The sequence below is a fragment of the Aspergillus novofumigatus genome (assembly GCF_002847465.1).
Source record: "Aspergillus novofumigatus IBT 16806 chromosome Unknown P174scaffold_1, whole genome shotgun sequence".
Classification (NCBI taxonomy): domain Eukaryota; kingdom Fungi; phylum Ascomycota; class Eurotiomycetes; order Eurotiales; family Aspergillaceae; genus Aspergillus; species Aspergillus novofumigatus.
Genome location: NW_020194274.1, coordinates 322,861 through 349,030, shown reverse-complemented (window position 1 = coordinate 349,030; position 26,170 = coordinate 322,861). Strand labels below are relative to the sequence as shown.

Below are 26,170 nucleotides of genomic sequence, written 5' to 3'. Positions count from 1 at the left end.
GTCGGGGGTTTGAAGTGCCTGCTTCGGGTAGGATGTGGCTCCCGACCGTGATTCTAGAATATAAATGAAGGAGAGGGTAAGGAGTTTGAAGCAGCTCTTGAGGTGATTATTCGCCCAAAACGTCGATGGGATACTTGCACCGAGGTTCAACTGGCAGTGGCTGTGGGTCTTCCCCATGTCACTGAAGAGTTCCGCGGTCTGGGCTTCCGTGGTCGGGGAAACCATGTGTAAGCAGCTAAGCACCAACTGCTAAAATTTCGCCCCTTTGTATGGGGATCTTCAACAATATCATATGAAGCTCTTATATCCGCGAGATAACATAATCAACTTCATCTACAAAACTAGACAATCAACCATGCGTACTTCGCGCACTTCCAAAGAGACGACAAGTCTTCTGCAGGCTCTCTCGCCTCCTACGCGACGCCAAACGCGTAGTTCGTCAAGGGCAAACGTCCTTCAGCGCTTTGCCTTCAATGCTGGCGCAAATGGCCATACTGAGACTGCGCCTACGATAACGGGAGCACAGTCCCAGCAAAGTGACGGTGACGATACTTCGTCGCTCTCATCAGCTGATACTGTGGACATCGAGGATATCTTGGAACCCCCTCTGAAAAAGAGAAAGAGTAGCCCTAGCAGCCTGTCCACCAAGAGCACGACACGAGCGCCCGGTAAGACCGTCACAAAACGCGAGGCTGTCAAGGTGGAGTCTGCGAAGCCAAAATCACGTCGTGCACCAGCCCGCAAGATCAAGGGCGATGATGGTTCAATCAAGATAGAACCGCCATCGAACTGGGAGACCATCTATTCCATGGTCAAGAAAATGCGGGAGAACAACCCGACGGCTCCTGTGGATACCATGGGCTGCGCGGAACTCTATTGGCGATCATCGTCTCCCAGAGACAAACGATTTCAGACCCTTATTGCATTGATGTTGTCGTCCCAGACCAAGGACACAGTGACAGCTGTGGCTATGCAGCGGTTACACACCGAGCTGGGGGATGGAAAAGCCCCAGCAGAAGATCCCATAGTCAAGAAAGAAGAGCAAGAAGATATTGACCTCAAGTCGTCACAGCCTTTGAGAGATAGCACTTTGAATCTCGAGAACATCCTGGCAGTCTCTCCTGAGAGACTGAACGAGCTAATCAGGACAGTCGGCTTCCATAACAACAAGACCAAATATATCAAGGCAGCAGCTGAGATACTCCGAGATCAGTACAATTCAGATATACCATCGACCGCCGAGGAGCTCATGAAGTTGCCCGGCGTGGGGCCAAAGATGGCATATCTCTGCATGAGTGCTGCCTGGGGGAAGGACGAAGGAATTGGAGTTGATGTGCATGTTCACCGTATCACGAATCTTTGGGGTTGGCACAAAACCAAGACACCTGAGGAGACACGCATGGCATTAGAGTCCTGGCTCCCTAGGGATAAATGGCATGAAATTAACAAGCTGCTTGTGGGCTTAGGACAGACAGTTTGCCTACCTGTTGGCCGGAGGTGCGGTGAGTGCGATCTTGCTGGGACCAAGTTGTGCAAGAGCGAAGTCAGAGGACTTCTCTCAAAGAAGACAACAGGAGCGAAAGTCAAGGATGAAGTTCTGAAGGATGATGACTCCGTGTCTGGAGGGGCAAAAGTCAAGGTAGAGGGGTTGTGAAGTGCCCTGGTAGTGAATGCCCCAGGCATTGAATGCGAGCCTAGATCGGCCCCGTGATAGTGCGTCCCGTTACCGGGTGCAGTGTTTACATGTTCGGCCAAAAGGAATCACTTCAGTTAGCATCCTTCCATTTTATCCATTGTGTTCATAGAGAGCATCTGCCGCTTCTCGGTGCTCTTGTGTGACCTCCTTAACCGGCCTATCTCAGCCCATTGTCTCCATGACGGCTGATAATTAATCTTACACTCCCTGGTCTTCGAGACGCGGAGCCTCCTTCAACCTGCCGACCGTCATGGGTAAGTCCTAGTCTGCACTTCACTCGGAGGCTGCTGCCTTCCTAGGTCAACTTCTGACCTCTGCAGACGAGTCACTCCTTCAGCGTCATCGCAACGGATCCCTGGTGGGACGGCTCGACCCCGATGAAGAGTCCTTCTTTGCATTATTCGAGTCGTTGAGCACGGTCAAATCATCATCTGAAGACCAAGCGTCTAATTCCAAGGGCGCAGATCGAGAGAAAGACACCACAAGCATGTCCAGTTCGAAGAAGGGTGGCAAGTCACTGTGTCAACTTCCAGAAAAAGTCAAGCTTCGGATTCTGGAGTACATAGGACTAGTACGGCCTTGTTTGATCGAAATAACGGCTGAGGCACACAGAGTCAAACAGGCTGCTGATCACACGTGCGCCACGCGTAATCTCTTCCATACACGTGGGATTTGGTCCACCTGTGCTGGTCGACTCTGTGATCATCCACGACTGCCGACAGAGGTGCTCATGGTTTCTCGCGAGTTCCGGGAGGACCTGGGCGCCCTTTTCTGGTCGCACAACCGCTTTAGTTTCATACTTACCAATTTGAACGACTGGGATTGCTTCTTTAACGCCGTCGATTGGGCCGCAGAAGACGTGAGATATTTGCATGTCGAAATGCGTACCTGGGACAATCGTTTCATCAAACCTGGCGCTCAGCGCAATCTTCTGCGGCTGTGGTCTCGTTTTTGCCGTTATGCCGCTCTGGAAATGGTTAATCTCAGGTATTTCAGTCTCAAGTGCAGAGTCAAGGACATGGCAGTGGCCCTCAAGATAATGTCTGCCATGGACCCGTTCCCTGCCCTCTCTCAGTGTGCTTTTCATTTCAGTCACAACCCGGAGGAGGATATACGTCCCGTCGTTAAGAGAAATGCCCTGAGATTGACTGGCAATCTCGGGGAAAGTCTTACCTTTCCGTACTTTGATCTGCCCAAAGAAGTGCAGCTGATAATACTTGAATTCCTGTTGGTGAACCAGTTGGACCCCTACCTGCCACCCGGGGCCGGATACCAGGCATCGTATCGTTCATAGATCGCAAGTCTCTGCGCGTAAATGAGTCTCGCCCGCTCACATGCTGCGGCACCTGCTCTCCGCTCCAGGCGGCGTGCTTCTGTCGTGCCCGTCAGACGGCGTACTCGACCACCTGCTCTTGTTTTTCGTCGCCTGTAAGGTACTTCCTTGTTAGCCGGGCATTCTATGAAGATGCGCGCCGGATCTTTTTTACCATGAGCCGCTTCGCCTTTGTGGAGGAAGACCCTGATCTCATGATGGGCTTCATGAACAGTATTCCAACCTCGTCTTTCATGTTGATTCGCCATCTGGTTTTCAAATTCCCGGCGATGCATCGACACCCCGCGAAGCCTAGCCATAAGCCACACGAAGACTCTGCCATGGTGTCTTGGTCAGTATTACGTCGCTTCATACGAGAGCATTTTGAACTTTCGCGCCTCTCTCTCACAATCGTGGACTTGGGTACCAGATCATCTAGTTGGCGCAATGCAGCCCCACATCGAAACAAGTACGTGAGGAAGCTACTCGAAGCTTTTCAGGATCTGCGTGGACTTCGGGAGTTTCGTGTCTTTCTCGAAGATGATCAATCCTATGAGGTGACTGCGGAGCGACTTGTCATGGGGCGTGCGGTTGCAAGGAGGCCTTTGGACTTCAAATTTCCATTTGTCGAAAACGGACATTAAGGAACGGCGCTGTCTTTCTTGACGGGTGGTCTTCGATTCGTTGAATGGGCCTACTCAATGTTAGGAGGAGAATCTCGAAAGCTCAGAAAATTGTCCTTACTTTGGTCATATTTTATCGTCCTTACTGCCATTTGAGCGAATGTATCCAGGCCAGTGAGGTTAGAGACGTTTTATTGATTTAATTTCAAAGTGAAGAAAAATTGAGTCTTGTGGTCACGATCTCATACTTAATCATATCGATGAACTCATGTGTAAACAAAAATCCAAATTTGAGGTGTAACAAACATGTTTTTCCTCTGAAAATTTGTGTGCAAGCAGAAATGAGGTGAGTCAAGAAGACTGAAATGAAATAAAAGAAGCGATGACACTTTCTGGAAGCGATAATTCTTGAGCCAGCTTTCAAACAAAACGAAAGTTCTATCGTTCATTATCACTACAAACACCTTAATTACTGTCCAGCACCACCACCTCAGCCTCAGCCTCCCCAATACTTTCCACTGCAAGCATATCCCCAGCGTTCACTCCAGTAACAAATGCACCATCGCCTTCTTCTAACACAGCGTCTTCCCTTCCATCTAGCCTGATCTTCGCTTTGCCTTGTTTCGTCATGGGCAGATGGATATATACATTCCTCTTCTTCTTCGAGCTGACCACATCTCCTGCGCCAACGCTCCATTTGAACGTTGTGTCCGGCGCGATAATTCCAGCTCCCATGAGAAAGTCGGCGTGGATAGGAATCGTGTCTGGAATTTTGGGACGAGCAGCCTCTTCCTCTGCGGGCGTCGCGTCTGGCCCTGCCGCCAACGGCGACAGGATCGGAACGAAGGACTTCCGTTTCGCTTCTTCGCTGAAGGACATCGTGTGATACTGCGGTTTCAGTCCGTACTTCCAGGGCAGGACCCAGATCTGAAGGAAATGCACGGGTTTGCTCGATTCGTTCTGTTCAGAATGCGCAATTCCTGATAGTCGGGTTAGCATCTACCCCTCGCAACGTCATAATGCATCAGAAGCAGGTACTTACCAGTTCCCCCAGTCGTGAATTGCACATCACCTCTCCGCATACGGTAGAATTGCTTGCCCTGCGCGCCTTCTGCTCCCTTCTTGATCATGCTGTCCCGGTGTGTCAGCTCGCCACTGAGGATGTAGCTGAAGATCTCTGCATCCCGATGAGGGTGTAGGGGGAAGCCATTTCGTGCAGCGACGCGGTCTTCGTTCAGCACTCTCAGGCAACCAAAGTTGAGGAAGCGGTGGTCGAAGTAGTCGGCGAAGCTGAAGGTGTGGTATGTTTTCAGCCAGCCGCCGTGCTCGGCGTAGCCGCGCTCACTAGAGCGACGGAGTGCGATCTTGATGTGGCTGAGAGGTTTTGACATGATGATATTATTGGTGTCCCCGAGTCTTCAGATGCTGTAGCTGGGACTTCGGCTATAGCAGCGAACGGTTGGTTGGTGAATGAAGCGAGGACTCAATGAATTGTATCAATGCTGATCAAAGATATTACTCTTGAATGGATTGTGGTTTTTGAGGAAGGAACAAAAAGGTTGTCTGAACTTGAGCATGGCTATATATATATCCTCGGGTTGTGGCGTCATTGAGCATACTTTGGATAGGGTTAAGCTTTATCAGCATGAGATAAGGCCTGACAAAGAGCTTCAAGAGCCGGACCAGAGTCTGAAGATGGTACCGTCATCCTCGAAGAACAAGCCACAACGTAGTAGAAGAGCCTGGATCATTAGTCAGGTAATACTAATAAATTGTCGACCTTGAATCAGCAGGCATTATTTTTGCATATATCTTCTTTTTACTCGCTGAACGAGCAATTGTATGGTTTACTAAGGTGTTGAAGATCTTGTCACGTGGTGTGGGTAGCCCCAGCTGTCAACGGAGACCACCTAGGAAGGCTAGCCTTAATGCGCCTTATTCATTGTTTCTAAATCAGTGGAATTATTGTAAAAATCAAGGCCGATGGCTCAATGCAATATCACAAGCACTATCTATACTTATCTTTATATTTTAATATGACTTTTGATTACAGTATTGTTACTATTCTTCTCTATAATAAGCTTAATATCTCTCTTAATATGCGTACTGCACACTTATTGGGCGTGAAGTACAAACGCGTTATATATAACCAGAAACAGGGGTCTATTCATGCTTAAATGACCACATCTCTTCCTGGTCATTCAAAAATAGCTGCTTCTGAGAATTACTGATACCTTCTATGCCAGGCGCTTATGTACCTTGATATTGGATTTCCAGCTAGTCAGTATATGTGATTATTCTATCACCAAGCTGACCAAACCAGCAAGCGATAATGCCATGCTCTGGTAGCTTCTGCTGCCCAGCCCTTTCTACATTAAGCTCAGGGCCAGGTATGTGATTTCGAATGCTCTTAATGTAATCTTATCCATCGATGATACCGTTTTCGACGTACATAGGCATATAAGTTTCTTGAGTAAGGTCATAATCCGGGCGCACTTGTCCTATTATTCAAATATGTTGGTCGCTGTAAAATAACAAAAGACCCGTGGATGGATGCTACGACTGCTCTTTGCCCCTGCAGACCTGCACCTTCACAAGGCCATTGAGCATGGCCTTCGTCATGTACGAAGTACACGATACTGACCCTCGGCCAGGAGGGACTGCAGGGGGTTCAAAACGTGTATCCATGGTTGGAGTCTCTAGGCGCCCGGCAGCATGCTGATCATTGCAGGTAACTCCAACTTGGGAAAGGTATTTGAAGGCAGGATCCAGCCCATCATGGAAGAACCCCGAAATAACAGGAGGACGCACCAAGGATATGTGATCCAACACTTGCAGCTTGTCTGCACAGCACGCATAGAGACTGTCAAATATGGATGTCTTGTACAGAAGTCATTGCTGGTAGATGGATCGGAAGCACGGCGGAAATCAGCGTCTCACTTAAAGAAGCGATATGTGCTGCCTGAAGCTCCCCTGAGTAAGGTTGGCTTGCGCTCATTATACAATGATCGAGGCCCCTGTAGGACCGATACCATCCCAAATACAGCCTCCAAGCCTTCGCCTTGGACCCATTACCAGTATCACAAGAACAAATACCGGTCATCCATAGTACGTTAGTGCCTTGCATATGTGAGGATGGGCAACGTACATAATGGGAGTTATACAACAATGATTAAGCCAGATCCCAGCTTCATCGCATTCACGTGACAAGGCGCCAGCTACGGACATATCTAGATCTTATCTCCGACCACTTCCAAAGCTCCCAAGGGGAGATCGGTTGATACCTCACCACAGGTGCCATTACCGCAAAACTCGCGTACGTTCAACATTTCAGTAATGCTCTGGTGTTCTTGTGAAAGCTTCTATCTCATGACGTCCTAGGAATTCAAGTTCTACCTTCCCACTATGTCTCCTGAACCGATCTCGATACCCCACTTCGCACAAGCGCAATTGCAGTTACTTCTTCAAGAGCACGAAGCTGAAATTTCCTCCTCCTCACTAGCCAGCACCGCCGCCTCAGTCTCACCTTCGACGCGTCGAACTCTACAAGCAACAGGCTACGCGCTGACGGGAATTGTGTTATCGCAATGCCGAACCGGACTGGGCGGGCGCGTTGTCGGCGAGTTCACTGCCGATGCAGCTGTATCCTCGAGCAAATCTACGACTAACAAGGGCGACGATGACAAAGCTGGAGCTGACGGAGAACCGAGGCTTGGTGCGCACGGAATCCGAGTCGGGGATATTGTCCGCGTGAACGACACAAGTGGGTCGGGGAGCAAAAAGCTTTCGAAGGATAAGGGAAAAGCTGGTGGGAAAGATGCAGTCGAAGCATCTAAGGGCCCGGAAGGGGTTGTTACAAGAGTTGGAGAGCGAAGTATATGGATTGCGTTTGGACAAAAAGGGGTGGTGGCCGATCCAAGGAGGACGATGAGGCAATTGAGGAGCTCTGGGGAAAGAAACTATGGCTGTATGTTTTCTATCGCTCAAAGCAACATGGCTCATTGACCTCCGGCACTGCCTTCTATACTAAGGGTAGCAAGCTGATCGTATCCGACTTATGCTAATGGTCGACGGCAGCATAAAACTTGCAAACGACGTGACGTACCGACGGTATGTGGGCTGCCTCCCCCGTGGCCCTTGCTGAAACTGAGCTTGGGGAATTAATGACTTACTCCTTCTAGTATGAATCAAACCATGGAGAAAATGGCTAAAATGACGGACTCAGAATACTCGCACTTTATGCGAGTTGCCTTTGGCCATACGTCTCCAATGCAACCAGATTATGACGCCATTGGCCCCGTTGAGTTCGTTGATCCAACTCTAAACGATTCGCAGAAAGAAGCTATACGGTTTGCTTTGGCGTCCAGGGATGTGGCTCTCATCCACGGGCCTCCCGGGACAGGCAAGACTCACACTTTGATTGAGCTGATTCTTCAAATGGTCAAACGAAAACTCCGCGTACTGGTTTGCGGACCGTCCAATATCTCCGTCGACAATATCGTGGAAAGACTAGCTCCCAACAAAGCACCAGTGGTACGCATAGGCCATCCCGCTCGTTTGCTGCCGTCAGTGCTTGAGCATTCCCTAGAAGTGCTCACTCATACTTCGGAAGCGGCAGCGATCGTCAAAGATGTGAGGAAGGAGATTGATGAAAAACAAGCTAGTATTCGCAAAACCAGGACCGGTCGGGAGAGGCGGGCAATCTATGATGATCTGAAAGAACTCCGTCGTGAGTTTCGCGAGCGGGAGTCAAAATGTGTGGACAACTTGGTTCGCGAAAGCAATGTTGTTCTTGCTACGCTCCATGGGGCTGGCGGTCACCAACTGAAGAATCAGAAGTTTGACGTAGTTGTTATCGACGAGGCCAGTCAAGCTCTGGAGGCTCAGTGCTGGATCCCCTTATTGCCAGCGTCTAAAGTGGTCCTTGCGGGAGACCACCTGCAGCTTCCCCCTACCGTCAAGTCTTCCGTTGAAAAATCGAAGAACGCAAAGAAGAAAGGGAAATCAGACACGAAAGACGCTTCAGCCAGTTCTGCAGAAATCAATGGCGACTTTTCTCTGGAGACAACGTTGTTTGACCGACTTCTTTCATTGCATGGACCCGGTATCAAGAGGATGCTAACCACACAGTATCGGATGCATGAAAAGATTATGCAGTTCCCATCCAACGAGCTGTACGAATCTAAGCTTATTGCCGCTGAGGCCGTGAAGTCACGTCTCCTTAAGGATTTACCTTATGACGTTGAGGAGACTGATGATACGAGAGAGCCAGTCGTATTCTGGGACACACAAGGCGGCGACTTTCCCGAGAAGACTGAAGATGACGACGTAGGGAAAAAGGAAGCATTGCTTGGCGAAAGCAAGAGCAACGAAATGGAAGCTTTGGTCGTCGCAAAGCACGTGCAAAACCTCATACAGGCCGGCGTAAAGCCTGAAGACATCGCCTGCATTACTCCGTACAACGGTCAGCTTGCCCTGCTTTCTTCCATGCTCCGAGAAAAGTATCCTGGTCTCGAGCTCGGAAGTGTGGATGGTTTCCAAGGCCGCGAGAAGGAGGCCGTGGTGGTTAGTCTTGTTCGTAGTAATTCCGAGCACGAAGTGGGATTTTTGGGGGAGAAGCGGCGTTTGAACGGTATGTCTCGGTGTTTCCTCCTTCCTCTCATTGTTGATTGGACTTGCCTTCCCATCTTTTTACTTGTTGCTAATCTGCATGCATTCTGTGTCATTTAGTGGCCATGACTCGTCCCAAACGGCATCTATGCATATGTGGTGATTCGGAGACAATCAGCAAGTGAGTGCGCCGCAATCATCAGTAACTTGTTTTCAAGAAATCGCATTCACGTCCGTCAGCTTTGTGGACGAGTGTTGGCAGCCTGCTAACGTGAAATGTTTGCCTTGCAGAGGAAGTGCCTTTCTCAAGCGATGGATGGCATTTCTCGAAGAACATGCGGATCTACGCTACCCAGATACAGGGGAACTATTGTAAAGGAAGACGAGTCTCGAAGATGGTAGACAGTCATCTCGAGGCAAGCCGTCGCGATAATCAGGTTATCGACACCAAGCCGCGTAGTGTCCTGAAAGACGAGTGTAAACAGCCGCTTGCTCCCAACAAACCGGTCCCGTTGGACCACGCTCTGAGGGACGCTTCTTCTACTGCTAGCCGTACACTGATGCCGCACGGTCTCGTTGTTTGTCAAGACCCTGCAATAACTGATGCAATCAATCGTCAAACCGCAGATCCTTGTGCGTCTGAGCGCAGCATTCCCCGCAACCTATGGCTGTTATATTTTCGAGATCCGCCTAGATCGGTACTATTTGACTGGCCGGAATAGTCCGACTAAATACGAGGGTTTTGAAAGACTCTAGGTCTTCAAGTCACGTTCGTATGTCTGTGTACATGACGACGGACTGACGAGGGAGGGAATTATCACAGCTAGAACGGTTGAGGGCGAGTCCAGTCTACTGCCCGCTAAGCATCCTACGTTAGGTCGTAGAAATACGTTGTTAATGCTACTGAGGTCATTAATTGCTTTTGCCAGAGCGGTAGATACCATGTGCTACTATGCATTCACTGGAGAGCCCAGACTCCAAGAAGCACATGGCACTAATTCTTTATCAGCTAGACGCCTCCTTAGCCCACTTCCTACAGTCCCTACTCTCTAGCGCATGCGCTCATTCTGCGGATAAGCCGTGTCAAACGGTGTCATTATTCGAGATTCTGGACATGAAAATCGTATATCTTTCATTATTATTATCCATTATTCAAGTCAACCCGCGGGTACCTAGGAGGGAATTCCAAATCCGAGCACCCACTTGGCGTGTCTCAGCACCTCTCACCGTCTCACAGTTACCGTCTTACAGACTGACGTTCAAACTCCGAGCTCATGTTCCACTCACTATTAACCTTGGAAGTACGCCATCTTGTCATTACAGGTTCTCGTTGACTTTGCGGCTTGTTTGATGTCCAAGTATTTGGCCCCAATGAGCGTTCACTACAAGGATGATAGCGACCTTCACTGACAACATTTATCTATCTTGCACCCAGATGATTCGCAGCACAGACCACGAGGAGTTTCAGACCAGAATAATCCAGAAGGCTACGATCCTCAACTTTGACCGGGATTGAGATTCAAGCGACTTCCCACCCCCTGACAGAACTGAAACTGCCTTGAACGCACCGACGCGGCACTAACAGCCGCCGCCCAAACATCCGTTCTTTTTGTTGGCCCACTTGGTCGTCAAGGCCCGAATAGTCTTACCAACCCGCCGTTCTCTTTGGCTAGTCCTTGATGGTGTGTGTCCGACGATGATGCTGTCAGGAATTAGTAGTTTGAATCTTGACTCCGTGTCTCCATACAACCCGCCTACTTTGTTGCCTGCTTAGCTTCCATTCTCTCAGAGACTTCCTCCTTGAACAACGTACCGGTCTCACCATTCTTGGTCTGGCCATTCTTTTGCTCACTTCAGTAGTGTGTGTCTGATACTCTGACACTTCTTCGGTCGAACCCCTGTCGAACGTCCCCCTGTCACTCAGCCTGACTCCAGTCCGCTGCTGCAGCCCGTGTTCTTGTTCCCGATTTAGGTCAAACGCATCGGTCATGCATCCAGAACAAGCGTCGTGTCTTTCGTTGCATTCCGTTGTCCACGATTATCTCAATTAGGCTATATCGTTCCGATGCTATCTGATCCCGTGCGCAGCTACCCCCCGGTTGTCCTTCGGATTGTGTGGAGATACCGACGTCTGACAAGGCCATCTCAACCACGGTCACCTACCACCCTGGTAGCTTCATTGTCGCTCATTTGATCTTCTGGTCACCTCCCTCTCTTATTGCGATCTTCGATTCATGGGAAGCTTGACATCATCTCATCTGCATTTCTTGTCTCTCGTTGTGGCTCGAGCATGGCCTCTTAAGATATCAAACCAACTGCTTACACATTCTTGATACAACTCTAACGTAAGAATCAATCTCGATAAAACCCCTCCACCGGCTCCCTGCGCTAGCTTTGATCTTGTTATGCGGAATACTTTGCTAACTGCCCCTCTTGCTTCCAGGCACACTCTCCTTGTTTTCGACCCATTGATTCCCTATATTCGAGATACCCCATATGTTCTCAGTCGATATCTTCCCACACAGTCGCTTCAAATAAGCTTTAAGCTATACTCATCTGATTGGCAAAGTCCAGTTTGACAGATACCCTCTGAATACCCAGGTTTAATAACAAAGCGTATATCAAATCCCTACAGTCGCCGATCTCAGTCGCGCTTTGGCTGAATATACTATACATGAAGCATTTGAATGAAGATGGCGGGCTCCAGCTTCAGTACGGAAAGGAGCTCAGTGCAACTTCGCCGTCACTCTACTCTAGCACAGGAGTCGTATGAGGGCACCGCTTTACCACAGGTCACATCCCACCAAATGGTATTGAGTCCCCGTGGACCTCTGCGCGGCTCGAGGTCTCCTATTTTACCGAGCGCATTGCGCGGAAATTCCCAAGGAGCAGCGCCCCGGCACCATGCCCAAGACACATTGACAAGAGGGTCCAATACGCATCGGCGAACAGGAAGCACTCTGAAGACGGTCATGCGAAAGATCTTCACCCGCAAAAGGCGGAGTGATACTGATGATCTCGACGACACCGTCTCGGATTCCCCTACCCCAGACTCGCAAACGCCTCGGTCAAACAAGGACATGACCGAGATTTCCTTCTTAGAGCTCCAGAGTCCGAAGTCACAGACGCCAAGCTCGAGCAGCCCTCTTCAACGGGAAGGTGGCGGCTTGCGGGTGCCCGAAGCTAGCTCTCATAGTTTTGCACCGGCACTTTCTTGTCGCCGGCGAGCTACACTGCCGAGCTTGATCATGTCCGAAGACGCCCGAAACGCGATGGAGACAGTTTTTAATACGGATAGCGCAAGATGGAGCCGGGACAGGAGCTCTCATGCGAATAGCGACCAGACAGACCTGCTACGCCGCGAGGACCTTCGAGTAAAGAGGCGATCACGAAGTGCTGATGCACTTCGCGCGATGGCACGAGATCACCGGATGTCCCCTATCCAGTGGAGACGACGCAGCACTGAAACAACCTACGTCAATTCATCAGCTTTTGATATGGCCTCAGATAGCGAAATATCCGAACGGCCTCCTACAAGAACAACAGTTGCCAGCACATCCGAAACCCCCAGCGAGCGCCCCGTTGAAGGGCCTCAGAAGCAGGAGGAACGGGACAGCATAACGCCGAACATTGGAGATCTTGTAAACAGCATGCAGCACAGCGAAGATATCTCTCTCGAACAGAGACTCACAACCCTAGAGGTCAAGTTAATCGACCTTGAGTTTGCCATTGCTCGATTGCAGAATGTCCGCGCTGAGACTTCGCCGGCCGAGGCCCCGAGAGAAAATAAAGTCTCTACCCCCACCAAGAGCAGACGGCATGTCCGCAACAAGTCATCGGCTCATCCCCAGTCCGCCGGCACCGGGGAGCTGAAGAGCGACGAATTCACGCCGGACGGTCGGCCAATCAGCACCGCTACAATACGACCTAGCAACGTGCAGCCATCGCGGACTTTGCAAACGCCATCTTCGACCTCATTAAGCGACTTCAGCGGGATCTCAGTCGAGCAATACAGTGCACTGGTCATGCTCCTGAGAAGAGAGCAGACCGCGCGAAGAAACCTGGAGACGCAGGTTACCAGTCTCAAGGAAGACGTCGAGCAACTGCAGCGGCTCGCTAACAACTCGATATCCGTGGGCACGATGTACCCAATCCGCAGCCGAGAGTCGCAGGAGCTTGATCGTATGAGGAAAGCATTGGCTCGCTGTCCAACAGACTCCGTGACCTGCTCGGAAAAGATCGGCTCGCCGTACGAGAGTGAATCCGATGTGGAGAGTCCTGGAGGCTCTTCCAGGGACGATGTGTTCGGACGGTCGAAGTGGCAGTGTAACCGGCGCATCGAGGTTGCTCGTATGATATGACATCGCCCAGCCGCCAATGGTCGTCCGGCTGGCTTTCGGGGCCTTACAATGTGGAGGTCTCACTTATCCTCACGTTAACACGGCGGAGGCGATGAGCCTCTTGAAAAACATCCATCAATCCTTCCACCTCTTTCATTTCTTCTCATTGCGCCATTGATACCCTTCCATGGCGTCGGATTTACTAAGTTGGAGCTCTCTCAAATCTCTTTCTTTCATGACTGATCCAAATTGTTGAACAAGTGCTCTTGATCGCATTGGCCGTTGTGAGGCCCCGTCATGACCTTCTTGATATCAATTACTGTCCTACTCAACTCCATGATGAAAGTCTGTCCTATGATACCACCATTCACTTGATCTATAACCCCTTCCATATATAGATATCAATAGATCGAAGGACATACACAGGCTCCGGAAGTAAACTTAAACTCCAAATCAAGACTATGACTACGCACTATCTACAAGAACCATAAAACCGACTACAGACGCTAAATGCTATGCCTCAACTCAGCTCATTCAACCCACCTCACTCCGTCTTCTTATCCTGATCATCCTGCTCCGGCATAAATTCAAGCCATTTCCCAAACAACCACGACGACCGAGAGACGACCGATCCGACAGCAAACCCGATATACGCACCCGTCAGGATAGTAATCGGAAAAGCCTGCCACGGACGATCCCTAATCCATCATCAGCATCAACACAATCCCAACCCAGGATCAAAAGAAGGAAAACTCACCAATCCAACGGAATCGGCACAGCCCCAAACCATGCCCCGAGAGCCGTCCCCAGCGCACCGCCCCAGACGGCATCAGCCGGGCGCGCAAACGCCCACACCTCGCGCCACACGGCGCCGTCGACACCATGTACGTAGATCAGCGCCGTCGAGGCCAGGAGCGCCATGTGCGCGGCGCAGAGGACCGTCTCGGCGTTGTGTGTTGTTAGGGGGCACCGAAGAGAACGAGGAGGATGGCGAGGACGGGGGTGGCGAGGAGGAAGGTGAGGGTTAGGGAGAGGAGGGCGGGCTGTCACCATAACCACAACCGTTAGCATCGGCACCAGCACAAGCGTTAAATTGACCCATGATCGAATTATGTTTGTTGAAAGAGGAGGAGCGTACCGTCAATTTCGCCGACAAACCGGCCGCATGCGCCTGGTTCTTCCTCTTGCCGAGCTTCCCCGCTCGAACCGGGAGTTTCCTCTTCTCTTTCTCCTTGTCCTTATCATCTCCCTCGCCTACCGGAGACGCCGGCGGCGAGGACAGCACCGACCCGGCGGGCGGCAGGCACACCATCACGTATGTCACCTGCAGCAGGGCCAAGAAGGGGAGCGTATTCAGCATTTCCGCGACGGGATCAGCGACCAGCGCCTGGAACCGGACGGCCAGGATGGCCAGCAGTGCGGCGGGATGGACGAAGGAGTATGTTCGGGCGAGTTGCGTTGGGAGGATATTCACGGGCGGAGCGGAGGGTTTCATGGTCGGAGGGGGACTGGCGTGGAGGAAGCGGCATTGGCTGCGCGGAGAGGGGAGGGTGGCGCTGAAGTCATGATGAGGGGAGTAATGGGCGCAGGAGCGCCCTTGTGGACTATTCAACGGAGTGTGCGAGGACGATGTTGAGAACGAGCGAGTGTTGAAACTTGAGGTAGTTGCAGACGATGCTGAATTATTTGGGAGAGTTCGGCGGCTGGGCCGGATCCCCTGACTCCTGATTGGCTCGTCCCATGAGCTATGGGGTGGTTGCCTTGATTGTTAGGTGTCAATATGCCGCCTTCATTTTCAGGCATAGACCACAGTCATTTGAATACTCTTGATAATGACCCACGTCGTCCTCATTCATGGGCGCAAATGACACTACTGACTACATAATGCTCACAGGAAGCGATCCAAGCGTCGAAAAGTGCTCTATGTGTTTTGTTTTTCCATCCTATACCCACACGAATGAGAGGTAACACCAGAAGCAAAGCTAACTACCCCGTAGCGAGGGCGAAAGGAAATACGGGAAAACATGAATCGTGACGCATGAAACGGCGTAATAGAAAGGGGATCAGGGGTATGAATGGGACACGCCCACCGAACAGAGACGCGATATACAGTCCCACTCATTGCGTTGGCCTCGAGAACAAACAGACAGCAAAAAGCTTGAACACCGCTGCTCTAGATAGGCACCTGGACATAGCCAGCAAATCAAAAGAAGGTGTAGAGTCGAGACGAAAACAAATTCGTGCAAGCGAACTTATAGCTAGAAGTTCGACAAGCATAAAGAAAAATACACGAGAACAATCGAATACCGGCCCACTTCCGAGCATACCAAAGGACTGAAAGACATTGCAAAAAAGGCATCTGGCTGCGTTACATTCCAAAAAGTGACATAGGGCGAGCCGTGGCTCGCCCCGCAGATCGTTTCGGGGCGCTCAGGGCAATAGCATGCCGAGCCTGACGAGGGCATCTAATTTAGAAGAGGTTCTATGTTCTGTTCAGGCTGCGCGGCAGCAAGAGCTTCAGTGTGCGATGGGTTGCTAGGATCAGCAGGGACAGCGGCGGTTGCTTCCTTGTCCAAGTCCGGATCGGTACGCGGCATGACAGGACTCTCCGGAGTGCGGGGTTCCTCCGGGATCGCCGGGGGCAGGCCGGAGCTGGACATAATTGGGGACACTGGCGAGCGCGTTTGCTCTTCTCTGCTCTCCTTTGGTACCTCAATTGGCGCAGGTCCACTGCTGATTCTGTCCTTGCCAGCAGGGGACATGGTATGGTTGGACACGGGTCTCTCAGAATCCGGTTGCGCCGGGCTTCTTGTACGGTCTCGTTCATCCCTCACGCCATCCCGGACCTGCGCAACCTTGGCTTTGAATTTTCCAAAGAGGCTCCGCTTCTCGGGCTCCGTGCTTTCCTTTGGAGCTGCGCTATTGTTTATCTCAGCGTCCAGGCTCAAAGGTTGCTGGGATGGGTCGCTGGCGAACTGTTGCATATCCGACGGCGAGCTCTTGCTGGATTGGTGCCAACTGCCAACTGAGGTCGTGCTGCGCTCAGCGCTGGGATTTGATGCGGAAAGTGGTGGCGATGCAAGACCGAGTCCGATTTGTTCGTTGCTGCGCTTAGACGACCGATGGAACCTCCAACTCCGTCGGTGCTCCCGGCGATCCGCTTTCTCGTCTGTCTGATCGAGATCCGAATGATCTGTGAATGAGGAGCGAGAGTTCATGGAGGGTGTGCGCGAACCATGCGGTCTCAGCGAATTGTCTGCATTCTGCAAGTCATTCTGGACGCCTGGTTTCTCTTCAGCGGCGTTAATGGTGGTATCATCTCCGGGATTTGTCGTGTTTGGAGGTCTAGGGGTCGCCCCTCCGGCTTCACCATCTGCTTCGTGTGCCCGTGCAGCCGAGGGAACGACGCTCACAACAGATTCACCTGGCGCCGCCTGTAGCGACAGAGAAGAGCTGTGGGCACTCTCGCTGGCACTGTCTGGAATCCGCTTCTTCTTCAGGCGATTTGGCTGACGGGGTTCCTTCAGCTCACCGTTCTGCGGAGGGGACTTGGTGAAGAAAGTAGACAACTTTCGCTCTTTGGTTGGAGTCACGACGGGCGGCGGAGGGGAGGACACCAGGGTCGGTAGAGGGTCTTGAATGGCAGGCTTCTCGGCGATGGGCGCGCGAGCTTCGGCGACTTTTGCCATGGGGCCATGGGTGGATGAGTGAATGTATGTGGTGCCAGACTCGGCGTTGGATCCTGAAGGAGGCGCCGGCGTCGTTTGGCTAGTTTCTTCCCGCGACGTCGGGGCGCGGCTGGATGACCGGGAGTTCTGGACAGAAGGGTTGAGCCCAGACGGTTGAACGCTGGTCGATTCCTGAACCCTGCCATACCTCGCGGAAGATATTGGTGACATTTTAGATGGCAATGTGTTGCTCCGATGGACTCCAACACCACTCAAGGAGGTTGGTGTCACCGGTCCAGGAGAGTTGTTTGAATGACGCGAATGCTTCGAGGACACGGAGACGTTCCTACGCAGATTCTCGTACTTGCGGAAGCTATCCGCGCCGCCGCTCGCGCTGGATACTGAGCGTCTAATATTGGAATTCGTCGTCGTTCGGCGAGCAGTACCGCCCTCGACCTCCTTCAGGGTCTGTTCATCTGCGGCAGTACCATTCATTCCGAAAAGGAAGTGGTCCTGGTTTTCGATCAGGAAAATCAAAACATCCTGACTCAGCTTGTACTCATCTGGCGACATATCGTGCTGTGGGTGAGACAGTAGTCCAGGTTGAAAAATGGCGGAGAGGTTAGCCGAAGTCATTCGATTCTGGTCAGACTTGGACGCGAAGACGGCGAGGAGATCAAGGATGTAGAGAAGCAGCTGTTTGTTCAGTGGGGGAAGTTCCCTAATTAGTTGCTGGTAGGCCGCGACAGCCTTTGCGTGATCAAACGCATCCGAATCAGCCGAGGGTCCATTTTCCTGGACCTGCCTCTGGTACGCACGTAGCGGCTCGCGAAACCGCTCGTAAAAGTCCAAAGGGACGATCGGCTCGGGGAGTTGGTTAAGGTAGCGACGCAGGACATTTGCAGCATCGTGCACAGTGTATCCGGTCCAATCCAGCCCTTTCCCATATCGCTCCGGCGAATCAAAGATCTCTTGCAGGTCCTTGATACGTTTCGCAGATCCATTCAAACGGAAAATGCCTTCAACGTCCGTTGCTAGAAATAAAACCGCTGTCAGTAGGCCGTTGGCCTGAGCAAAGAAGAAGATCGATTGTTCGTACCTTTTTCCTTCAAGTAGACACCACACTTGGCGACGACGATGGGTACATAACCATAGATGAAGCTTTCGCCGTTATCGTTCGTGAGGGAGATCGCGACATTCGCATATTTGATGCTGACGTTGAGGGGAACACCGAAGATACCCTGAGGTTTTTCTGTTGAGAAAAGGCGGATTAGCCTCACATAAGAAACAGGTCTCAGAAATAACCCAAGCACCAAGCACAGCAGCTTTCTGGATACGCTCGTGGTAATTGCACGCAGAATAGATGTAGCAAGCATAACAAAAACAGGGCTAGCTGTCAAGTTTGTCGAACTGCAGGAAAGGTGTCGCATGGACCAGGAGCGCTGGTTCGCAACCGAGGTCGCCCATCAGAGGCAACTCAGAAACCGGCGCTTCCAACAGACAAGGGCTTTTTTCTTCCAAATAGCGTACCTTTGACATCCTCTTTCCTCGTGTTACGTTTAAACTGCCTCCACCAAGATGCCAGGTCTCGCTTTGATGGTGGAGAGGTCGCGATTCCGTCATGGTTCGCAGAGGGTGGGAGGGGGTGGACCGGCTCAGTGCCAGGCTGCGACTTGCCTGTCACCATGATGTCGAGAGTGTTCGAGAAATGTGAGTTGGCGGGAGATCTATAGGGTCTCTTATTCGAAAGAGTAACTCTGGGGTAGGTGATAAAACCGAGTCCTTCGTCACCGCCCTCGTGTTTTCGCAGGATCCCCGAGGCTGGGACTGTGATCCCAAAATAGCCCGGGTACTAGTCAAGCCAGCGGGAGAAAAGAGCCGCGCGCCGTCCGCAACGCCCACAGCGGATCGACGAAGGAGACGGTCAGTTAATAATGCGGGGAAATCCAGCTCGATAAGTCCCGTGGGCGCCTCGATGATAAATGCGACCGAGTGGCGATGAGACGGAGCTGAAATGGCGAGGACGGGAGTACGGGGAAAGAAGGAGGAAGAGGGTGGGAAAAAAAGTGGTCAAAGTCGGAGGGGTCAAAGGGTACGGTGGATGGAAGAAAGGGTGATTAGATTGGAGAGGCACAAGGGACGGTTACTCTCTTCAGGCTGACAGTGGCTTCAGGCTCCTCCAGGGAACTGTGGGAAGGGAGGGGAATAACCAATCCCTTAGAGAAGGTCTCAGTTCAAGGGAGCGAAGACTAAATGGAGACAGGGGTGGGTTTTTTATTCAATAATCAGTTAGGACGCCTGAGAGAGAGGAGGAGTAGAGAAAGGATTGGCGGAAACACCACGAAGGAGATGGCGATGGAGGAGAATGAGGGGCGTTGATGGGCTGAACCGATTTATTATTATTATTATATTATTATTATTATTACCTTACACATCGACGACTATGACCATGACCGCTGAGGTAAGGTTAGAAGGATAATTTTCTTGACGAGTGATCGACTACCATCTACGGAGGACATACAAAATAACTAGACAGGTACCTTACAGGGCGCTATGTAATGATTGCTTATTGCTACATGAGTAGTGAAAAGACCCAGAACCAAGGAACCAGCAGCTCTCGAAGTTTTGGAGTCCTGCAGTCCTGCTTGTCTTAGTTGTCTAGACTATCGAGAAAGTCGATGGAACGCTGACGATTCCCCGCCCACAGGAGTGACTAGCAGGTACGGCTAGTTTCGACTAAGTAAAAGGTAGCACTAGACCAAAGGTGGTAGATAGTAAGGTACCGAGTACGGACTAGGTCTTCTCGAAGGGGAAAAGTAATAAGAGAGTCACCTCCCCCAAGCAGTCGAGACCTTTGGGGGCCGATGACCTAGTCGGCAGGTCCCAAATACATACAAAGAAAGGCACACCACTGTCCTCCGTAACTAAGAATGATATAATGACGATGAGCAGAACAGGCTCTTCCTTACTCCGTAGACTAGGTAACTGGTATACCACACTGTTCCAAGACTAACAGGGGGAGTACACGCCACAGATGTAAGCTCAATATATATGCTAATTGAACTATACTGAAGACAGATATTGCATACCAGTCGGAGTCTGCCGCGATACAGCCAATATAATCTACGGATAAATTCAGATAGGTGCTGTGTGAAGCCACTGATCCACCAAAACCAAGCAGAAGCTAATGCCAGTATGCCACATATGCAACTGTGGATAGAAGGGGCATCAGAAACTCTTAGCAACGGCAAAAAACTTCCTAATGGAAACTGGCCGTTAAATCCATAGATAATCCAAGCCAGAGTAAGAGAGCATTCATCCCATTAATTAGCTAGCTATGATCACTTCCAGAGAAGGTATGTTGGGTGGTGACCCTGGTGGGGTTGGCAATGTTGCAAGGCTGATGACCATGGTTCTGTCCATGCCACAATTTCACATTATGGAGCCCAACTTCTGGCTGGTGGCAGCGTTCTTTTTTTAAGTTGGCCGCTCGGCTATCCTAAAGGGGTTAGTCTCAGTAGTTGTAGAGTGAAGCCAGTTGGTGACACTTCGGGTGTGGATGAGCTTTCTTCCGTTGTATAACGGCGGTAGGAGCGCGATTCTCAATAAGAGCTCACAAAATTGGTGTACTAATAGCTTGACTGTGAACTTTTAGATTCACAAGCCTAAAATCTGCACAATGATGCATCATCCTCATCATCCAGAGGCATCCAGGGGTAGATGGACCGCACAAACTCTTAAGGTAGAGACAGGTGATGAAGGTCACATGAGCTCATCAAGCATCACGTGATTGTAAAACAGTAGCTTCCGCAGCCGCGAAGGTTATCAAGTGCCGGCTCAGCAAATATTATTGTGCTTGATCGAAACATCATCATCCAACGTTTCTCTTTTGCTTTGTCTTTCAAGCCACATCTAGATCACATCATAATGGACGGGTAAGTCCTTTTTGCCTACGGAGTCTTCAGTAGGCCCGACTTGCGATCGTGTGCCAAACTAACATGGGACATCAGACTTACAGCCGCGGAACAGCGAGAGCTCGCTTCTCGCATGGAAAGGAAGCAACTGAAGGAGTTTATGACTGTATGTTCTTATCTGTCGCCTTGATCCGGCCGCCCAACGTGGCCTACCCAGTGTCCAATATCTTCGACCCATTGGCCGTCGAGACCTGCCTCTGACTGTTTTCCGCCATACAGATGTACTCCAAGCTCGTCCAGCGCTGCTTCGACAACTGCGTCAACGACTTTACCACCAAGTCCCTCATCTCCCGTGAAGAAGGTTGTGTCATGCGCTGTGTGGACAAATATATGAAGGCTTCTGGCCGCTTGAACGAGCGCTTCCAGGAGCAGAACGCTGCTATGATGCAGGGTGGACAAATGCCTGGCCGGTAATTTACCTCTGGTCTTGTCTCTTCTCTTCGTATGGTGTATAGAATGCGTTGGGATCTATTTCACAGCCCTGGGGCATGATCGTCTTCGGCTCAATAAATGGGCATTTGGGCTGGTTCCTGCATGAAAGCGGAGAAGAATCCGCCGTGAAGGGGCTATAGTGGGAGGTATCCTCTTGGGTTTGCTTTGATCTGTGTAACATGTACCATATAGCATATTCCTACTTTCGTGACTCATGAGACGGTAGCCCTTGATGGGTTGATGGCCCGTCACATTGTCCAATGCAGAAAAATGAAGGCACTGAAGCCGCAAAACTCGGAGTCATTTTAGACGATCCACCTTCATGGGTATCTGTCTAGGAAATATGTAACTCAGTATGACGCAGTTGAAGCTTTCTTATCAGAGACAAGCAAGCCTGATACAAGGATAAGGCTGGGAAAAATCTCCAATTTGGGTGATCACAATCTAGTGTAGCCCGACGATCGAAACTTATTGGTCGATTCGCTGTGAGATTATCAATTCAATTGAACGATAAAACGAAGCATTCTGTTGGGATCTCCTGGAGCTATCCTGCCTCACGGGCTCGTAGCTGGTGGATGGTCTTGGCGGGGACACGGACCAAATGTCGCCCGGAAAACATTACCCTTTTCGACACTTTGGTCATTGATAGCTCATCCTGGTTGAGAGAGCAGGCCGAACTCGGCCTCGAGCTTGGTATCTGGTGTATAGAGGTGGTCGAGCCAGGATAATATTGCTCAGTTGACAACCGGGTTTTATGGTATAGAGTGTTGCTGAGCTGGCTCTACAGCTCATATTCCCTAGAAGTTGACTGCATCATAGTAATGAACAGTCTATCCGGACAATGAAGCTGGATCAACTGCGGCACCAGAGCATCACCATATCAATTGGAGAATGCGGAGACATGAGGGGATTATATGCAGTTCTGACTTGTTACTACTTTTATTATTACTAAGGATCCACCTGTCATGATCCAAATCTCAAAGGACGAGGAGTCATAACCCAGAAGATGAGATTGCCCAACCCGAGAGTTTCCCGTCGGCGTCTGTTCTAAGCATCGCTGCTACCCCTCACCCCACCGTCATCCCCTCCCCCTCGCCGAATTTTGACCTCCTCAGAAGACCAAAGGTCCACTTCCCGATCGACTCGTCTCGAGCATTGGTTCTTTATAATCAGGCTCGCGCGCTTATCGTTCTTCCTCCATAAAGACATTTCTTTACCTCACCTTCCCTGCGCTCCTCTTCCGCAGAGTTCCCGTACCATCCGAACTCCGAACCTGTTAACATCATGGCCGACACTGTTGGAAAGGTGAGTCGATATCGGCACTATATCATCAAAATTGATTACCTTCTCGTGAGAAGTGGTTGCTGACTGGACATTTAGACCATCACTTGCAAGGTACGACCATTGATGCTACTGCACCCTTCCGGAATCCAGCTTGGCTAGGTTATACTGCGATCCATCCGCGCACACAAGCTAAAAACACTGGGAACTGTAGGCTGCCGTTGCATGGGGCGCTGGCGAGCCTCTCTCGATTGAGGATGTCGAGGTTGCGCCTCCTAAGGCTCACGAAGTCCGTATCAAGGTTCTGCACACTGGTGTTTGCCACACAGGTTGGTATCTCTAGGTTGGGAAGAGCTTCCAGAAAAGGTGCCACGGCTAATCGGCTTCAGATGCCTACACACTGTCTGGAAAGGACCCCGAGGGTGCTTTCCCCGTCATTCTCGGACACGAGGGTGCTGGTATTGTCGAGTCAGTAGGAGAGGGTGTCACCTCGGTGAAGCCCGGTGACTATGTCATTGCTCTTTAGTACGTTCCCCGCGGTGAACCTGCCGAGGAATATCCAGCTAACGCCGGTATGAAGCACGCCCGAATGCCGTGAGTGCAAGTTCTGCAAGTCCGGCAAGACCAACCTCTGCGGCAAGATCCGTGCCACACAGGGCAAGGGTGTGATGCCGGACGGTACTTCGCGGTTCAAGGCCCGCGGCAAGGACCTGTTGCATTTCATGGGCACCTCCACCTTCTCCCAGTACACCGTTGTTGCTGATATCTCCGTTGTCGCTGTCACACCCAAGATTCCTACTGACCGGTCCTGCCTGCTCGGTTGTGGTATCACCACCGGCTACGGTGCGGCGGTTGTCACTGCCAAGGTTGAGGAGGGTTCGAATGTGGCTGTCTTTGGTGCTGGCTGTGTCGGTCTTTCCGTCATCCAGGGTGCTGTCAAGAACAAGGCGGGCAAGATCATTGCCGTCGATGTCAACGACAGCAAGGAGGCGTGGGCTCGCAAGTTCGGTGCCACCGACTTTGTCAACCCCACCAAGCTCAACGGCAAGACCATCCAGGAGCAGCTCATTGAGATGACCGATGGTGGTTGTGACTACACCTTCGACTGCACAGGCAACGTCGGTGTTATGCGCGCCGCCCTGGAAGCCTGCCACAAGGGATGGGGCGAGAGTATCGTCATCGGTGTTGCTGCTGCTGGCCAGGAGATTTCTACCAGACGTAAGTGTGTGTCCAATCATTTAGTGGCGATTTACTCACGATCAATAGCATTCCAACTCGTTACTGGCCGTGTATGGAAAGGATGCGCTTTCGGTGGCATCAAAGGTCGTACACAGCTGCCCGCTCTGGTCGACGACTACCTGAACGGCCAGCTCAAGGTGGACGAGTTCATCACCCACCGCGAGCCTCTCTCCAAGATCAACACTGCCTTTGAGCAGATGAAGCAGGGTGACTGCATCCGCTGCGTTGTCGACATGTCGTAGAGGGGGGTTCTTTTTTTTCTCCATGTGTAAAATCAGATACAGACGAGCTGACGATCTATGGCGTATCAATATACCATTTCTCTATTGCAATTGAATGTGTATAAGTTTGAGCAATTCGCAGTAGATAGAACGGTGTACCAAGCGACTACTTGTACGTCTCCTAATGCTCGCAAGGTCCTCACCACAGTGTATATCCGTCAGTGACCGAGGACCTTGCTGATCCTTGATCCACGACTACCCCTCTGCAACCAACTTTGAATACGCTAGATAGATCTTCGTCTAACAGAGACGCGCAACTTCCCCACCACAAAGATAACCATCACCTCGACCCCGCATCGGAATTCCATGACTACTCCGAAACTCCCAAGGGCATCTTCCTATCAAGCGGACAACGTCCGATCCGCGAATCCATCGGAGAATGACTGACGATGCATGCTGATAAGCATACCAGTTACAACACGCGCCGTCTCAGCGACATGAGGCACTTGAGATGCTGGCCCACAGTATAAGAGGGACAGCTACTGCTACTCTTTCCACCTCTACACCACCAACCACCAGCCAAAAGCAACAAAAAGCAAAGCAAAAATGACCATTGAAATCCCCTCCCAGAACCCTTCGCCTCCATCCCCCGCTACACCCTCACCCTTGGCCCCTCCCCATCCACCCTCTCCCCAACACCTCCGCAGACCTGCACACCACCATCTACGCCAAACGCGAGGACCTCAACTCCGCCCTCGCCTACGGCGGCAACAAAACCCGCAAACTCGAGTACCTCCTCGCCGACGCCCTCGCCCAGAACGCCACGACCCTCGTCTCCATCGGCGGCGTCCAATCCAACCATACCCGCCAGGTCGCCGCCGCCGCCGCACACGCAGGCCTCACCCCCCGCCTCGTTCAGGAGCACTGGGTTGAGTGGAAGGACGCGCATTATGACAGAGTAGGCAATATCCAGCTATCGCGGCTGATGGGCGCGGATGTGCGGCTTCACCCTGCGGGCTTTGGGATCGAGCATAAAGAGAGTTTGAAGCAGCTGATGGCCGAGTGTGAGGCGCGCGGCGAGCGCGCGTACTATATCCCTGCCGGGGCGTCAGACCATCCGCTCGGCGGGCTGGGGTTCGCGCGGTGGGCGTTTGAGGTGGCGATGCAGGAGCGCGAGATGGGGGTGTTCTTCGATGTGGTGGTGGTGTGTGCCGTGACGGGGAGTACGTTTGCGGGGATGATTGCTGGGTTTAAGTTGCTGGAGCGGATGGAGCAAAGCAGCAAAAAGAGGAGGGTTATTGGGATTGATGCGTCGGCGAGGCCGGCGGAGACGAGGGCGCAGGTGCTGCGGATTGCGAAGAGTACAGCTGTTAAGATTGGATTGAAGGAGGACGATATCACCGAGGAGGATGTGGTTCTTGATGAGAACTACCATGAGGGGGTTTATGGGGTGCCTGGAGAGGGGACCATCAAGGCTATGGAGTATGCGGCGAGTAAGGATGCGTTTATCACGGACCCTGTGTATGAAGGGAAGAGCTTCGCGGGGTTGATTGATTTGGCGAAGAAGGGCGAGTTCGCAGGGAAGACTGTGCTTTACGCGCATCTTGGGGGGCAGCCGGCTTTGAATGCCTATAGCGACATTGGTAGGGCCAAGTAGCATCGGCACTGATCACTTGGACTATAAGGTGTATTGAGTTGAGACATATATTACTATGGATGAGTCGATATCTAAACTACATTTCATTCGGTTCAACCGCGAGCAAAGAGTTCGATG

At 51.4% G+C, this 26,170-nt stretch overlaps 10 protein-coding genes across 10 annotated transcripts; 7 read left to right on the top strand and 3 right to left on the bottom strand.

Annotated features, from left to right (window-relative positions):
- Positions 1-355: 355 nt before the first annotated feature.
- P174DRAFT_508360 (uncharacterized protein) lies at positions 356-3,727 on the top strand (the record flags this gene model as incomplete). The annotated part of the gene is made up of 3 exons (XM_024831455.1): positions 356-1,543; positions 2,199-2,927; positions 3,017-3,727. The coding sequence occupies 3 exons, from the start codon at positions 356-358 to the stop codon at positions 3,650-3,652; spliced, it is 2,553 nt and encodes an 850-aa protein (XP_024686596.1). The 3' UTR covers positions 3,653-3,727.
- Positions 3,728-4,096: 369 nt separating this feature from the next.
- Positions 4,097-5,022, bottom strand: P174DRAFT_381201 (pirin family protein; the record flags this gene model as incomplete). Its single annotated transcript, XM_024823066.1, has 2 exons — positions 4,097-4,611; positions 4,674-5,022. 2 exons carry the CDS (start codon positions 5,020-5,022, stop codon positions 4,097-4,099), a joined length of 864 nt encoding a protein of 287 aa, XP_024686595.1.
- A 2,014-nt stretch (positions 5,023-7,036) lies between these two features.
- On the top strand, positions 7,037-9,617 carry P174DRAFT_426346 (putative DNA helicase; the record flags this gene model as incomplete). The annotated part of the gene is made up of 5 exons (XM_024825380.1): positions 7,037-7,598; positions 7,672-7,741; positions 7,813-9,263; positions 9,362-9,422; positions 9,533-9,617. 5 exons carry the CDS (start codon positions 7,037-7,039, stop codon positions 9,615-9,617), a joined length of 2,229 nt encoding a protein of 742 aa, XP_024686594.1.
- A 681-nt stretch (positions 9,618-10,298) lies between these two features.
- P174DRAFT_1436 (uncharacterized protein) lies at positions 10,299-10,808 on the top strand. The gene is made up of 2 exons (XM_024821137.1): positions 10,299-10,599; positions 10,677-10,808. The coding sequence occupies exon 1, from the start codon at positions 10,356-10,358 to the stop codon at positions 10,590-10,592; it is 237 nt and encodes a 78-aa protein (XP_024686593.1). The 5' UTR covers positions 10,299-10,355; the 3' UTR covers positions 10,593-10,599; positions 10,677-10,808.
- Positions 10,809-11,531: 723 nt separating this feature from the next.
- On the top strand, positions 11,532-13,708 carry P174DRAFT_1438 (uncharacterized protein). The gene is made up of 2 exons (XM_024821139.1): positions 11,532-11,586; positions 11,685-13,708. The coding sequence occupies exon 2, from the start codon at positions 11,929-11,931 to the stop codon at positions 13,600-13,602; it is 1,674 nt and encodes a 557-aa protein (XP_024686592.1). The 5' UTR covers positions 11,532-11,586; positions 11,685-11,928; the 3' UTR covers positions 13,603-13,708.
- A 246-nt stretch (positions 13,709-13,954) lies between these two features.
- P174DRAFT_508356 (PIG-F family protein) lies at positions 13,955-15,247 on the bottom strand. Its single transcript, XM_024831454.1, has 4 exons — positions 14,720-15,247; positions 14,562-14,624; positions 14,339-14,523; positions 13,955-14,279 (listed from the first exon to the last, which is right to left on the bottom strand). The coding sequence occupies exons 1-4, from the start codon at positions 15,074-15,076 to the stop codon at positions 14,126-14,128; spliced, it is 759 nt and encodes a 252-aa protein (XP_024686591.1). The 5' UTR covers positions 15,077-15,247; the 3' UTR covers positions 13,955-14,125.
- A 799-nt stretch (positions 15,248-16,046) lies between these two features.
- P174DRAFT_426343 (putative Rho GTPase activator (Sac7)) lies at positions 16,047-18,936 on the bottom strand (the record flags this gene model as incomplete). Its single annotated transcript, XM_024825379.1, has 3 exons — positions 16,047-18,283; positions 18,349-18,642; positions 18,780-18,936. The coding sequence occupies 3 exons, from the start codon at positions 18,934-18,936 to the stop codon at positions 16,047-16,049; spliced, it is 2,688 nt and encodes an 895-aa protein (XP_024686590.1).
- A 2,159-nt stretch (positions 18,937-21,095) lies between these two features.
- On the top strand, positions 21,096-21,955 carry tim9 (protein transporter TIM9). The gene is made up of 3 exons (XM_024826031.1): positions 21,096-21,184; positions 21,260-21,329; positions 21,443-21,955. Exons 1-3 carry the CDS (start codon positions 21,177-21,179, stop codon positions 21,635-21,637), a joined length of 273 nt encoding a protein of 90 aa, XP_024686589.1. The 5' UTR covers positions 21,096-21,176; the 3' UTR covers positions 21,638-21,955.
- Positions 21,956-22,739: 784 nt separating this feature from the next.
- On the top strand, positions 22,740-24,505 carry P174DRAFT_508354 (bifunctional alcohol dehydrogenase/S-(hydroxymethyl)glutathione dehydrogenase). Its single transcript, XM_024831453.1, has 6 exons — positions 22,740-22,960; positions 23,036-23,050; positions 23,151-23,265; positions 23,326-23,461; positions 23,517-24,154; positions 24,203-24,505. The coding sequence occupies exons 1-6, from the start codon at positions 22,940-22,942 to the stop codon at positions 24,415-24,417; spliced, it is 1,140 nt and encodes a 379-aa protein (XP_024686588.1). The 5' UTR covers positions 22,740-22,939; the 3' UTR covers positions 24,418-24,505.
- Positions 24,506-24,707: 202 nt separating this feature from the next.
- Positions 24,708-26,161, top strand: P174DRAFT_436391 (putative 1-aminocyclopropane-1-carboxylate deaminase; the record flags this gene model as incomplete). The annotated part of the gene is made up of 1 exon (XM_024826030.1): positions 24,708-26,161. A coding segment is annotated over one exon (948 nt), but the record flags the coding sequence as incomplete, so codon positions are not given.
- Positions 26,162-26,170: the final 9 nt, after the last annotated feature.